The sequence below is a fragment of the Suncus etruscus genome, chromosome 1 (genome assembly GCF_024139225.1).
Source record: "Suncus etruscus isolate mSunEtr1 chromosome 1, mSunEtr1.pri.cur, whole genome shotgun sequence".
NCBI lineage: Eukaryota > Metazoa > Chordata > Mammalia > Eulipotyphla > Soricidae > Suncus > Suncus etruscus.
In genome coordinates, this window is record NC_064848.1 from 143,394,679 (window position 1) to 143,410,255 (window position 15,577).

Here is a 15,577-nt window from a genome sequence, read left to right on the forward strand (position 1 = left end):
GGATTTGAAACTTACCTTTAAATTGGGCCTTTTAAAACTTATATTTTATTTTGCAAATTTCTCTATATCTCAAGGTTTTAAATAGCCTATATTTTCTGATAGTAATTCCAATGTTGGGTTTCTTTTGGTTTTCATAATTTATCCCTTTATTGAAATGGAATTTATGTTAAAGTATAAGGGTCAACATCTAATTTCTATATGGGAAAATCAAATTTTTATATAGTTTCAATATTTCAAAAATCTGACTATTAGTCAAAAATATTCTGTTTATGTAAAGATTTATTGAATCATTCACCTATTTGGGGAGGGGTATACCTGGCTATTCTCTGGTGTTACTCCTGCACCCAGGATTCATTCCTGGCAGTGCTGAGGTCACCAGGGATCGAACCTGGGTCAGCTGCATGCAAGACAAGCATCCTACATGCTATACCAAATCTCCTGCTCTGAATCATTCACTTATTGGAATTTGTGATATTTTTAGCATTTGCTAGTAAAAATAATGTCATAGTTTATAGTTCAATATTTAAATTTTAAGTAAAACTTTTATTGTTCGCTTAGGAACATTTCTTGGAAATGCCATTATCAAATATGGGCATGTTGTTGTTGTTGTTGTTGTTGTTGTTGTTGTTGTTGTTTTGGGGCCACATCTCATGGCACTCAAGGATTACTCCTGGTAGGCTCAGGTGACCATATGGGATACTAGAGATCAAACATAGGTTGATCAAAGGCAAGACAGGTGCCCTACCCTTTGTGCTATCATGCCAGCCCCAAGTATGGGCATTTTTAAGATTTCTTGATATATTTCTTGAAGGTTCTTACTAATTAAAAATTCCCACCAGCAATTCTTGAAGCTAAAATATCATATTATAGAAACATCTTACTATACATATTGAAAGCAAAGTTATTAAAACTGACTGAGTCAATTTGGTAGGGAAAACCAGTATATTCTGTCATATTTTACATTAATTTCTTTTTATTTTTTTAATTTTATATTAATTTTTTACCACCAAGTTTAAGCAAATTCATGTCTATTTGGTAGCTATCTTATTTTCTTTTTTAAAAAGTATTTATGTCCATTGGTAATTATATATTTTTAATTTCTTATTTTTCTTATGGTACTTTTGATAACTATTACAAAATAAATTATGAATTATATTAACTTATTTTTCTCCCACGATTAAAAAATTATGTATTTTGTATATGTGTAAACATGCAAAATACATAATTTATAATATATGTTAAATTATTTGATATATATTAAAATTTAAATAATTATATATATATATATATACACATGCACGCATATATATTTTGTTTGTTTGTTTGGGGGCTTACTCCAAATGGTACTTAAAGCTTACTCCTGACTGATCCCAGGGATCACTCCCCTTGCTGCTCAGGGTATCATATGTGTTAACAATCAAACCCAGGCAGCCATGTACAAGGCAAGTACCTTATCTGAAGTACTATCTCTCTTGCCTTTATCATTAAAAACTTTTTTTTGTCTGAGGCCACACTTGGTGGTGTTCAAGGCTTCTACCTGACTTTGCACTAAGGGATCACTCCTTACTAAGGGATCACATAAAGGTGACTTTATGTGGAGCCAGGGATTGCAACCATGTAACCATATGCAAGGCAAGTGTTCTACCTGTTGTACTATCATTCTGACCCCATTTTAAAAACATTCTTATATATTTTGCCACCTTGAAATCTGATAGATGTCCACCTAAACTTTTTAATGATCTCTTGTATTATCTTTAATGTTTAATCTTTGTCTCCTTTAAATGAGCTTTCTCCTGTAGTCATATGATAATAACAGTCAAAAATTGTGCTATATGACTTCTCATTATGTCTTTAACCAATAATTCTATCTGGGGGTAGGGGCACAGCCAACAATGCTCAGAAGCTATTTCTGGAAGTGCTCAGTGGTTTCTCATGAGACCATGTGGTTTCAGAGATGAAACCTTGGCCTTTTGCACACAAAGCATGCACTCAGCATATTGAACTATCTTTCTAGCCTACAACAGAAACATTGAATAGTACTAATTTTCTCACTGACTTGCGATACACTTAAAAATCTTTTCACTATTACCCAAACTATAACAAGCTATACACAAAATGGACAGATTACACTAGCAGTCCAGGGAGCTAAGGGTGGAGGGTATGGGTGCATGATGGGAACTATGGCAGAGGGAAGTCAACACTGGTGGTGGGAATGGCCCTAATTCACTGTCACCATGTTTCTGAAATACAACTGTGAAAGACTTGTAATTCACATTGGTCTCAATAAAACATTAAAAAAATATATCCACTTTTGAGGCCGGAGAGATGGTAGTGAGGGTGGAAGGACTTGTCTTGCATGTGCCAGCTCTGGTTTGATACTAGCACAGCTAATGTCAAGGAAGCCCCTTAGCCTCCCCAGGAGAGAGCCCTGAACACTGCTGTTATTTTGGCTGAGACTGCTTTTCTAGCTATATTTTAATTCTCTATCATCTGGCATTTGTCTTTCTCCATTCAATTCATTTCACTTAGGATGACTTCCCATTTCGATAGTATAAGATTTCTTTTTTTTTTTTTTTCTTTTCTTTTTTTTTTTTTTTTAGGAGCCAGAGATAGTGCATTGGATAGGGTTTTTTTTTTATTATTTTGTTTTGTTTTGTGGCGACACCCGGTGACACTCAGGGGTCACTCCTGACTATGCACTCAGAAATCGCTCCTGGCTTTGGGGGACCATACGGGACGCTGGGGATTGAACCCAGGTCCATCCTGTGTCAGCTGCATGCAAGGCAAACACCCTACTGCTGCGCTATCACTCCAGCCCCATTGGATGGGGTTTTTGCCTTGAATGTTGCCTTCCTGAGTTAAGTCCCTGGCATCCTATATGGTTCCCTGAACCTGCTAGGAGTAAGCTCTGAGCACTGTAGTGTGTGACCCCAAAACAAAATAATAAAAGATTTTCTTTTTTCTGTAGCTTAATTATGTTCAATTGTCTATGTCAGTTATATTATTGTTTACTTGGTTTGTGTCTTCAAGTTGATTATTAATTGCCAGGAATTTTAATGAAATGGCTTGTCTTTAGTTTTGTGGGGAATCAAGGCCTTCTGCTACCTACACTTTATTCCTGCTTAGATTAAATAACTGGCAAGCATTCCCTTTCCCTCAGAATTTTAAATGTTACATAATATAGCCCCAATGGAAAATAGTGCATAGTGTTAAATGTACATTCCAACATAAGTTTCAGAGTACACATCAATTTAACATATATTAAGGATACCCCATACAATATCCAGAGATTTCTCTCTCTTTAAACTAATGACATTACTGGAAAATGGTAGAGGTACATGTGTACAACCTGTGAGAGGTTTACAACCGTGAGAGCTGGTACAATAACCAGCTGTGAGGCCAGAAAGATAGTACAGCATGGTGGGTACTTGCCTTGCCTGTGACTGACCTAGGTTTGGTCCTAGCATCCCATAGAGTTGTCTCCTCAACCTCACCAGGAGTCATCCCTGAGTGTAGAGTCAGGTATAGACCCTGAGCACTGGTGAGAGTGGTCAAAAAAAAAAAAAAGTAGTGTTGGAAAGGGTATGTGGGGAACTAGAATCCTTGCAAACATGTGGTGTCTCTGATTCCACTTGCTATTTTGTTTGTTTTTTTGGTTCTAAGAGTCAATCTGGATGAGAGGAGAAACTTCTCCCCCATTCTCTGAAAAACTAATGTATCTCTATGCATAGAGAAAAAAGAGGAAAGTGTTGCTTTTTTGCCATCATTCCCTTATTTCTCATAGATTTCCAAAACCTTCATTTAAAAGCCAAATTTCTAACAGAACTTTTTTAAAATAGCTTATTTAAGTATTTCAAAGTTGGGGCCAGAAAAATAGTACAGAGCATAGAGTCTTTTCTTATATGTAGCCAATCCTGATTTGATTCCCAGCATCACAGCATATGGTTCTCTAAAACACTGTGGTCCCTGAAAACAAAGCCACAAGTAGGTCCTGGGTATGACCCTCCCTCCCCCAGGCTGAAAACAAAGTCATTCTTTAGCTTTTGTTTTCTATTGTCTTTGTGTACTTAATCTTTTGATAGATTTTTGTTGTTCTTCTTCTTACTATTAAACAGATTGCTGAACTAGGTGAAATAGAATACATAGAACACTTACCTCTGCTTCGAGTTCTCAATTTTTTGAAAAACCCAATTCAGGTAAGATCTCTTATGGGTTATGGGAAGAGGAGACTCTTATAAATTTTCCTTGAACAATTATTTTGGTTAAAAAACAATGTACAGTAGAGATGGGGACTAGGAGGACTGGTTCATGGTAGGAAGCTTGCCACAAGGAAGTGTAGTTAGGGCAGAGAAGGTACCACTATGACAATGATAATTGGAAAAGATCATTCTGGACAAGAACTGGGAGCTGAACAGAGGTAAAGTGATATGCATGATACCCTTCAGTTACAGTACTGTTAACCACAATACCTAAAAGGAATAAGAAGAGAGAGGGGATGAGAGAGAAAGAACTGTCTACCATAGAGATAGGATGTGGCAGGAGGGAAATTAGACATTGGTGGTAGGAAATGTACACTGGTGAAGGGATGGATGTTGGAATATTGTATGATTAAAACTCAATCATGAACATCATGAACTGTGTAACTCACAGTTATTCAATTTAAAATTGTATTTAAAAATTAATGAAAAAAAAGAGCTTCTGAAAAGTGAATATTGCATGAGGTTAATCCATGTTTGAATTTCTGGCCCCTTATATGGTTCCCTAGCATCTTCAGCAGTGATCCCTGAGCACAGAGCCAGGAATAAGCCCTGAATACATCCAGGGTGATATACTCCTATCCAGGTGTGATCCTGATCCCCTACCTTCACCATCCAAAAAACCAGAAATATATGAATATCACATATTTATCATTTTTATCCCTTCAAAAGGAAAAAGAGGTTAAGCAATGCCCGCCCCATTGCCCGTGAAAGTAGAGCCTGTAATTGCAAGGGGGAAAGGATCCATACATTATGTGGTAGTTCTGTTCATCTACTGACAATAAACATTATAGGCTGGAGCATTAAAATTTCATTCTATTAAGCAAGGAGAAAGCTGAAGGTACTATCAGAATCCAGTTTATGTTTTATAGCAGGGGCAAGAAAGCCTGCAATTAGATACTCAGACTTAATTTTTCTGACAATAACTGTGAAACTATAGGTATTCTAAAGTGAGTGTTGGGGGAAAAAAACCAATATATCTCATGTTGGTTTTTCACATTTTTGATTCAAAGATCCATAGCTATTCTTTAAACCTTTCTCTTCCTCTTTATGGATAGATTCTTGTTCCTGGCTTCTCCTTCCCTTCCATGATCTTCTTTTCCTTCATTTTGCTTTTTTTCCTAGATTTTTCCCCCGTACTTTCCATTGATTCTTAGATTTCTATATATATTTCTGAGTATTCTTGTTTTTTTGTGTATATAAAGGCACATCTGCATAAGCCCAAACCTAAAACCAAAAGTGCAAAATAAGATGGAAAACTTGGTAAATATCATGGTATGGGGATTTGGACAAGAAATTTAAAGGCATTGCTGGGAATAAAGGATAAAGGGCTGATAAAGGATAAAGGATAAAGGCCATCATCTCCCAGTTTCAGATCTATAAGGAGTATGATAGGACCAGAGAAATGTTTGACTGCATGCTCTGCATGCAGAAGTACAGTCCTTAATACTGCATGGTCCCTCAAGCACTAGGCTGAGAATAGTTCCTGAGCCTGCCTTGGATGGTCCCCAAACAACAATAAAATAAGTGCATTGCACATCAATAAATTGTCCCTTTAGGCACTGAAATACAACTAGAATACTTTGTCTTTTTTTTAATATATTCTTATTTATAAAATCATCATCTAAAAAATTTTTTTTGGTTTTTGGGTCACACCCAGCCTCGCTCAGGGTGTATGCTCAGAAATCATAAAATCATCATCTAAAATATTTTTTTTTGGTTTTTGGGTCACACCCAGCCTCGCTCAGGTTCTATGCTCAGAAATCGCTCCTGGCAGGCTCGGGGGACCATATGGGATGCCAGGATTTGAACCACCAACCTTCTGCATACAAGGCAAATGCCTTATCTCCATGCTATCTCTCCAGCCCCCATATAAAATATTTTTTCTTCAAAAGTTTATAGCTTTTTTGGGGGGGGGGGTTTGGGGGTTTTTTTTTGGTTTTTTTTTGGGGGGGGCCACACCCGGCAGTGCTCAGGGGTTACTCCTGGCTGTCTGCTCAGAAATAGCTCCTGGCAGGCACGGGGGACCATATGGGACACCGGGATTCGAACCAACCACCTTTGACCCTGGATCGGCTGCTTGCAAGGCAAACACCGCTGTGCTATCTCTCCGGGCCCGAGTTTATAGCTTTTTAGCATTCAAAACTTTCAGAATATCCCAACAAAATATTGGTAGGGACCAATAATAAGTTAATCCTAGAAGGAAATATTATTGTAAAAACATAACCAATAGGGGCCGGAGAGATAGCATGGAGGTAAAGCGCTTGCCTTTCATGCAAAAGGTCATCAGTTCGAATCCCGGAGTCCCATATGGTCCCCGGTGCCTGCCAGGAGCAATTTCTGAGCATGGAGCCAGGAATAACCCCTGAGCACTGCTGGGTGTGACCCAAAAACCACAAAAAAAAAAAAAACATAACCAATAATACAAATTCAGACAAAATGACACAATGATAAGTACTAGTAAAGAATTAGCAAATAATGTTTCATTATTTGCAATAATAAAGTCCTTAGGGTTTGAAGATAGGGTGAGAATGGGACCAGAGATGACAAGCTTCAACTCTAGGAAGTTGAGTTGTTTTGCTCTTTAGAAATGAAGACTATCGGGCCCGGAGAGATAGCACAGCGGCGTTTGCCTTGCAAGCAGCCGATCCAGGACCAAAGGTGGTTGGTTCGAATCCTGGTGTCCCATATGGTCCCCCGTGTCTGCCAGGAGTTATTTCTGAGCAGACAGCCAGGAGTAACCCCTGAGCACCACTGGGTGTGGCCCAAAAACCAAAAAAAAAAAAAAGAAATGAAGACTATCTTACCTATTGTCTGAGCTCTCAGAGATGAATGAGATGGCACATTTGAAGCAGTTTACAAGTTAAAAAGGAAAAGGCTACAGGAGACAATATAGGAAGACTGTAAAGAGTGAAAATGTAGAAATCTGAATGTGTTTGTGTGTGTGTGTGTGTGTGAGTGTGTGAGAGAGAGAGAGAGAGAGAGAGAGAGAGAGAGAGAGAGAGAGAGAGAGAGAGAGAGAAGGGAAGGCAAGGGGTAATAGTTGGAAGCCATACTCATGAAAACAAACTCATCCTTGTTAATTCTGGAAAAGCAAGGTAATTGATAAGGCCTCTTGCTATTTTAAATAGGAGAAGACTGATTATTGGTTCTTCATAATTTTTATGCTGCCACGATTAATAGAATTAGATCAGAAGAAGATTAATGTGGAAGATAAGGTACGTACTCCTATCATTCCACATGCTTCTAAGTGAATATACTCAAAAGGTCTTGGCTGTCAGACCAAAATGACATGCAAATGAGATGTGTTTATCTGTTTCTTTAGGGACTATTTCCTTGTCCTGGGATTTGTCAGCTTAATACTCTAACAATCAGAGCATCAAAACCAATGTGGGAAAACCCCTGCTATTGGCACAGTAAAAATATCAGACAATGGGTCAAAAGCAGGTCTCCTTGGATAGAGACCCACAGCAGTAGAGCTGTCTCTGTCCAGTGGGAGAGAGAAGGAGAGGGATCATGCTTGAAGGATGTGTTAGTTCAGCTGAGCTACTCCAGAAAACTTCTTTCAGTGGTATTAGGTCATCCTGCCATGTGATTAAAAAGAACTTAAAGAAGTCACTGCACTGCATCTTAAGGTCCTGAATTACATTCTGTAAAAGTGAGGATTCATCTGGTTCCACAAGTCCTAGAGCAGGGGTCCACAAACTTTTTAAACAGGGGGCCAGTTCACTGTCCCTCAGACCATTGGAGGGTCTGACTATAGTAAAAACAAAACTTATGAACGAATTCTTATGCACACTGCATATATCTTATTTTGCAATGAAGAAACAAAACAGATATAAATACAATATGTGGCCCGCAAGCCATAGTTTGAGGATCACTGTCCTAGAGCTTCCCAGGAATTAGATGATCAGGTAGTCCAGAGAAACCAGAACCATTATGCTAGTTCCTCCTCATCCCTACAACTAGTGATAGTTGCTTTATCTTAAACTCCAGTGACTGGTGTCACCTATTATCTCCTTTCACACTGGATGCATATTTTAGGTGGGAACTAAAAAGAGGTATAAATATATAATATATGTAGATATAGAGATGTAGATAATTCCATAAGATAATTCTATTCCATAAACGCCTTTTTTAAATCTTGGTTAAAAATAGTTGAAGATGCCAATCTGTTATATTCTTACACTTACGGGCACTTGTTTGATTTATCTTTTCCTTAACATTTTGTGAAGGAAAAAGAATTTAAAACCATCCAGGGTTGCAGTGATGAGGACAGTGTCTTTATGGGGATGACAGGGTCAAGGGGATAGAGAACTAGACATTATGAGAAAAGGGTCCATGGCTTTTGATAGAAAATGTTGTATTAAAGGAAGATACCTTGGTAATATTTGGAATACTAGTAATAGTCCTATAATAGTGAGATAGCATTAAAATATAATTATGTCATACCAAACTCCCTGAAATTGAAAATCTATAAATTATATTTCTTCATCTTATACTACATATTGGAATGTTTGCAATTTTAAAAGAAATCATTGAACATAGCTGATGCTTTTGCTTGTGTTTTATTCCTTGCCAAACCAAGAGAGTATAGGGATGGAAGCAGCTAAAAGGTTGCAAAAATAATTATTTTCGGGGCCGGGCGGTGGCGCTAAAGGTAAGGTGCCTGCCTTGCCTGCGCCAGCCTTGGACGGACCTCGGTTCGATCCCCCGGTGTCCCATATGGTCCCCCAAGCCAGGAGCAACTTCTGAGCACATGGCCAGGAGTAACCCCTGAGCGTTACTGGGTGTGGCCCAAAAACCAAAAAAAAAATTATTTTCAATACTGTAAAATAATTATTATCATTAAGATAGTAGGAAAGTCAGACAGAAATATTGAATACAGAGATTCCTGAGCATGTATAAAATTATTCTCAGTACCTGGTTGCAGCTCTAGAATATTTCATTAAAGAAAATCAAGGCCCGGCCTTCTGGTTATCAATGAACCTTGTCTTGTTCTTGGATCTCCAATTCTGGTCAAGGTGGCAGCTGTGAATAAATATGACCCTCCCCCAGAACTGGTAGCAGCTCAAGATCACCTTACTCACGTTGCTAACAGTGTGATGCAGCCCCAGAGGATCTTTGACAGGTGGGTCAATCTGCAGGGTGAATATCAGAGGGGAAAGCACAGGACCACCCCCAGTCTACAATTTTGTGACACATTTTTTTCTCACCTTCTTTGGGGAGAGTGTCCAGATCTATATTTAATGTACTTTATTGGCCCATTTTTAATGTATAGTTCTATTGAATTTGGGGCTTGCTTAGTGATATTTTCCCAGGCAGGATATTGAGTGCCTTCATCTTCCTCCTTTTTGGGGAGGTGATGCACACCTGGAAGTGCTCAGGACTTAGTCCTGCTTCTGAACTCAAAGTCACTCCTGGAGGTGCTCAGGGGACATTTTGAGAGGCAGAGATTGAACCTGGGTTGGCATCTTCCAACCAAGCATCCTACCCACTGTATTATTATTCCAGACCCTCAAGTTTTTTCTTTTATTTGTTCCCTTGAGTGGTGGCTGACTCATAGCATAAGATATTAGGATAAAAAGAAAGGAAGCCTGTCAATACTCCAGGTATAGCAAGGAACTTTAGACCTGAATCTCCATTGATAAAGAATTGTGATGATATTTTTGTTTGTGTTGGGGCCACATTCAGTGGTACACTCATGGTTACTCCTGGCTCTTCACTCAGAAATCACTCCTGGAAGGGAACTGGGGACCATCTGGATGCTGGGGATCCTATTTGGGTTAGCTGCTGGCAAGGCAAATGCTCTACCCACTGTACTATTGCTCTGGCTCAATTTTGTGATTATCCTTTGTGAATTTCACCTTCACTATTGAATGAATGCTAAATATTCACTGCCTGAAGAGCTTCCCATGAATTCAGATGATGAGGGAGTCCCTAGAAGGAAGCCCAGTTAGCCGAAGGGAAACCTAAAATAGTTTTTCCAGTGATTGCACTTAGTTTCAATCAACCCAGCAGGGAGGAGGCACCCAGCTTGGTAGAACGCATGAATAGAGTCTCTCACCTCTTAAGTTCGAAGACAGATTCACCATAGTTTTCCTGCTTATTCTTAAACAATCTGTTGCAACAGATGGCCATTTATGCTATATGTATAATGTAGAAATTCTATCAATACCCAAAGGCATTTTAAAAATACTTGTAGACTCTCTTGGTTATAAATGGCTCTCTTCTTCATGTGCTGTCTGCTCCTGTACAAGTGGTTGGCTTCCCACAGACAGCAAAATGTTTTATTTTGTGTACAGGACATGCTTTTTGATATGTAATTTAATAATAGAGACATTGGCAATTTTCTATATTTATGGCAGATCGCTAGGTGAAATGATTTATCATTTATTTGCATATGTCTAGAAAAGCACATATGATTTAAAAAGAAAGGCTTGTGTCCTCTTTATATGAACTGACTAGTTGTTTGGTGCTTTAGGGTACCTGTATATTAAAATATTTTACATTTTAAAACATACATTAAAATACATTTCAAGAAACATTCAAGCATGCTTCTGAAAAATATGTATTTCTCATTTCTGATTGCCAGGAAGATCAGAGTAAATGACCAAGCAGCTCCAGACTCCCTGGGATGGAGCAGAGTTCATTGTGAAAGGCACAAGAAGTAGGACCCCAATGGGCTTGTACCCAGTGTTCTAGAAGCACCAGAAGTTAGGGTCCAGGAGAGGAGTGAGACTCTTGGAACTTGAGGAAATGCAGCTCCTTCACCTGGCAGGATTAGCATGAAGGCAAGATTTTCAAATGACAGCAGAACTTTGTCTCCAGCCTAATAGTCACTGATAGTTTTCTTGCTGTTTGACCTGAGCGTTTTCCTGCTTTGCACTATACCTGTCTCAACTCTAAAATCTACATTACTTATGGGTTTAGGCCTGATATCAAGGCCTTTAATCCAGTTTTATTTTACTTTGGTGCAAGGTGTTAAAATGAGATTCACATTCATTTTTTTAAACAGGTGACTGACCAGTTTACCTAGCACCATTTCTTGAAGAAGACTTTCCTTGCTCCACTTTATTTTTACTTCTATTTTATACTTTTATGTTTCTTTGTTGAAGATTAACTGTCCATGTACCTGAACTGATTATCAATTCTTTTCATTGGTCTGAGAAGTCTGTCCTTATTCTAATACTGCACTGCTTTGATTACTACAGTTTTATAGTATATTTTGAAATTGGGGAGAGATAAGACTTCCATTTTAATTTTTCCCTAAAATTGCTTTTCAGATTAAGGGATAGGAGTTATGAATGCATAAATTTTAGCAGTGATAGAAAATGTCATGGTGATTCTTTTGTTTGTTTGGGTCACACCCAGAAGCGCTCAGGTGTCCCTCTAAGCTCTATGCTTAGAAATCGCCCCTGGCAGTCACGGGGGACATATGGGATGTCAGGATTCGAACCACCATCCTTCTGCATGAAAGGCAAATTCTTTACCTCCATGCTATCTCTCCGGCCCCATGTCATGGACATTTTTATAAGGACTGCATTGAATTTATATAATGCCTTCAGTAAGCAAGTTAGCATTTTGACAATATTAATTTCTATAATCTACAAATGGTATTTGTTTCTATTTATTCATGTCTTTTATTTCTTTTAGTAGTAATTATAGCATTTTTGTATAAATATTTTACCTCTTTGTTAAGCTATATTTGATTTTCTCATGCATGACTGTGATGGATTTTTTTAAATTATCTCTTCTATTTTATTATTTTCATATAAAAATTTTGTAGCCTGACACTTTACTGTACAAAACTATTGTTTCTAGGAACTTTTTTTTCTAGAGTGTTTAAGGTTTTCTGGTATGTTCATGTCATCTGCAAACAGTGAGAGTTTGCCTTCTTATCTAATCTAGATTCCTTTAATATCTATTTCTTTTTTTTTTTTTTGGTTTTTCGGGCCACACCCATTTGATGCTCAGGGGTTACTCCTGGCTAAGCACTCAGAAATTGCCCCTGGCTTGGGGGGACCATATGGGACGCTGGGGATCGAACCGCGGTCCTTCCTTGACTAGCGCTTGCAAGGCAGACACCTTACCTCTAGCACCACCTCGCCGGCCCCAATATCTATTTTTTACCTAATAACTATAGCAAGGACTTCCAGTACGATATTGAGTGGTAGCGATGAGAACAGAAAACCTTGTCTTGTTCTTGATCTCTGAGGGAAGGCTTTCTGTTTTCCACTATTGAGTGATGTTTGCTATGCACTGTGGTAAATGCCTTTAGCCCTTTAACCTTTTAACCCCCATTTTATTGAATTTTAAAATAATGTGTGTTAGGTCATACTCAGATGATTCTCTGCATCTACTAATTTTTCCTTGTATTATGTTTATTATTATATATTTTCCAGGTATATTATGTAGACTGACTTGCATCTATTAAACCAACCTTGCATTCCTGGAATATTCTTATTTGGAATATCTTTTTATTTAGGAGGAGTGATATCTCAGTCTGCTTTTTGTATCAGTAATGTTTTTGCTTCATAGAAGCTGTTTGGGGGATTTCTGTTTTTTCAACTTTTTGAAAGATTCTGAAAAGGATTGTGAGTATGTCCTTAAAAGTTTGGAAAACCCATCTGGTCATTGGCTTGTTTCCAGCCTTTGACTTGAAGCCTCTTTTGAAGTGTGTCTCTTACAGGCAGTAGATATGTTGGGTTCAGTTTTCTGGTCTAGCCTGTCACTCTGCATCTTTTGATTGATGAGTTCAGTTCATTGGTATTGAATAAGGGAATATTGAGATTAAGGAATATATTGCTATCACTTTATGTGTCAAATAGCAAGGTTTCTCTTGCCTTTTACTTTTTTTTTTTTTTTTTTTCAAATTTCTGGGCCACACACGGTGGCACTCAGGGGCTTCTCCTGCCTCTGTGCTCAAAAATCACTCCTGGCTTAGGGGATCATATGGGATGCTGGGGATTGACCAGATCCATCCTGGGTTAGCCATATGCAAGGCTACCACTCCATCCCATCTCTTGCTTTTTAAAGAAGCTATTTCAGTGCTTCTTGCAAAACTGGGTTTAACCTGTGAAAAAAAAAATTTGCTTTTTGGGCCACACCCGGTGACACTCAGGGGTTACTCCTCGGTATGTACTCTGAAATCGCTCCTGGCTTGGTGGACTATATGGGATGCCAGAAATCAAACTGCAGTTCATCTTAGGTTAGTGCATGCAAGGCAAATGCCCTACCACTTGTGCCACTGCTCTGGCCCCTAAACCTGTGAAATTTTTAAGCTTTTATTTGTCTATGAGATTTTGTATTATTTACTTTAAATCTGGATTATAATCTGAATAAAGTATTTTTAGTAAGGCATTCATTTCATTTTGCCTTTTTACTATATTTACCATTCTCTTCTGACCCATAGAATTTCATATGATAGATATGCAGTGAATCTTATGGAATTTCCTCTGTATGTGAGTATCTTTGATCTTACTGCTTGCATTATTATTTCTTTGTTTTTGGCTTTTGTCATTCTAATTACAGTATGTCTTGAGTTTTTTATTTTTAATCCCTTTGGTTGTGACTCTTCAGATCTTGATTTTGAGTGCATGAACTCCTCAGCTCTGGGAATGATTTCTTGAACTATTGGTTTTTTATCCAGTTCCCCTTTCTCTTCCTCAAGGATGCTAATGATTGTGCTATTAGTCTTCTTGAACTCATGAATATTTCTCTAGAGTACTGCTCATTTCTTTTCAGGTTGTCTTCCATTTTGGCTGGTTTCTAGAGATTTCTGTATCCCAACTTGGAACTCCCTAAATATTTCCTCAGCTGCTATTACTTTGCTATTGAGGCTTTCCATTGAAGTTTTTTTAACCTTCCTTCCATACTCTTCAATGCTGTTATTTGAGATTATTTGTTTTTTTTTATTCCTGCTTTTATACTTTCTTATACTTGTACCATTGTTTCTTTGAACTCATCAAATACCTACATCACAGTATCACTAAAGTTTTTATCTTAGAGGTTATAGAGTTGATTGGTGCTTGTTGAGCCTTATGGACTATTGTTTATTATCTTTGTTCTTTGGGGTTGGTGAGTTTTTATGTAACTTTTCTATAGTCTCTGCTGCTCTCTGGGGTGAATTTTCATAGTTCAATCCCATGAGAGCATTCTTAGTGATTGTGTCTTTAGAGGTACTGAGGGGTACCCCAGAATTATGGACTTCCATTGGGTTATTGGTGTCTTCAGTGTGAAGGTGAAGGAATAGAAGTCTCATTCTTTTAGTATACCAATAGTAGAGTGTAAAGTTAGGGCTCCATCCAGTTCTTCTCCATGTTAATTGACGAGGCTGGAACAGCTGCTGGGAAGTCACAACCAGACTGGTCAACAATGTGAGATCCTCTGAGGTGGGAGCTGAATTAGGGCTTCAGGCTGGGCTCCTGTTGTCTTGTTAGTGCCCTTGGTTAGTTCTGTAGGATTCCCATTTACTTGGGACACTCACATGTTAATTGGTTGGGTTCAAGACCCCTCTGGGAAGCAGCAGACAGGCAGACAAGCACCAAGAGCTCCATTTCAACCATTTTTAAGTGTGTAGTCAGTGAATGGTGCTAATTATATTCACCAAGTTGAATTATATCACCACCCACCACCATCTATTTATTTCCAAAACTTTTTCAATATCTCAAACATTTGTGCATTAACCATGAAACTGTCTCATGTCTCATGCTATTTCTAGACCCCAAGTTACTTCTAATCTACTTTCTGTCTCTATGAACTTGTCTGCTGACTATATTTCTTACAGTGACAATCACCTCATTTTAAAAATAGCATTCTCTATTTAAATTGTCAGGACATATATCCATTACATACTAGAATTGTCTTTTGCTATCATCCAGTCATGGTTCTATGGACAACTGACTACTTATTTCTCACTCTTGGTTCTTACATTGATGTCTCAAATAATTTTGGTTTTATGAAGCTAATTCTCTAGTAGATTCTGTAGAAATCTACAGAATTAATACCTGTTGAATAATTCTTCATGTTCATAGTATTCTCTACCCATTAGACTTGAAAGTCTGTTTTCTAAATATGAAATCAATTGCTCACACTTTCACCCTTCAGTCTATCAAATATGTTGCTTTGCTTCTTTCAGTGTAAAACATTGCTGTAATAGTTTGTTTTCTTTCTTTGGTAAATCATGTTTCTCTTTTTCTAGTTAAACAATATTCTTTGAGGTCTAGTAATTTTACCAAACCATGTCTTGATATTATTTGTTTTGGGATAAAATTCCCAGATATGCCTACTACAAATAAAAGTATCATTTTATTTATTTT

General features: G+C 37.9%; 1 protein-coding gene across 1 annotated transcript in view; it reads left to right on the forward strand.

Moving 5' to 3' along the window:
- The window catches only part of LRGUK (leucine rich repeats and guanylate kinase domain containing), an 83,802-nt gene that overhangs the window by 36,415 nt on the left and 31,810 nt on the right, over positions 1-15,577 (forward strand). The window contains exons 9-11 of the mRNA XM_049782244.1: positions 4,116-4,196; positions 7,388-7,474; positions 9,281-9,387. Of these exons, the coding sequence (XP_049638201.1) occupies positions 4,116-4,196; positions 7,388-7,474; positions 9,281-9,387 (275 nt within the window). The remainder of the gene's footprint in view (positions 1-4,115; positions 4,197-7,387; positions 7,475-9,280; positions 9,388-15,577) is intronic.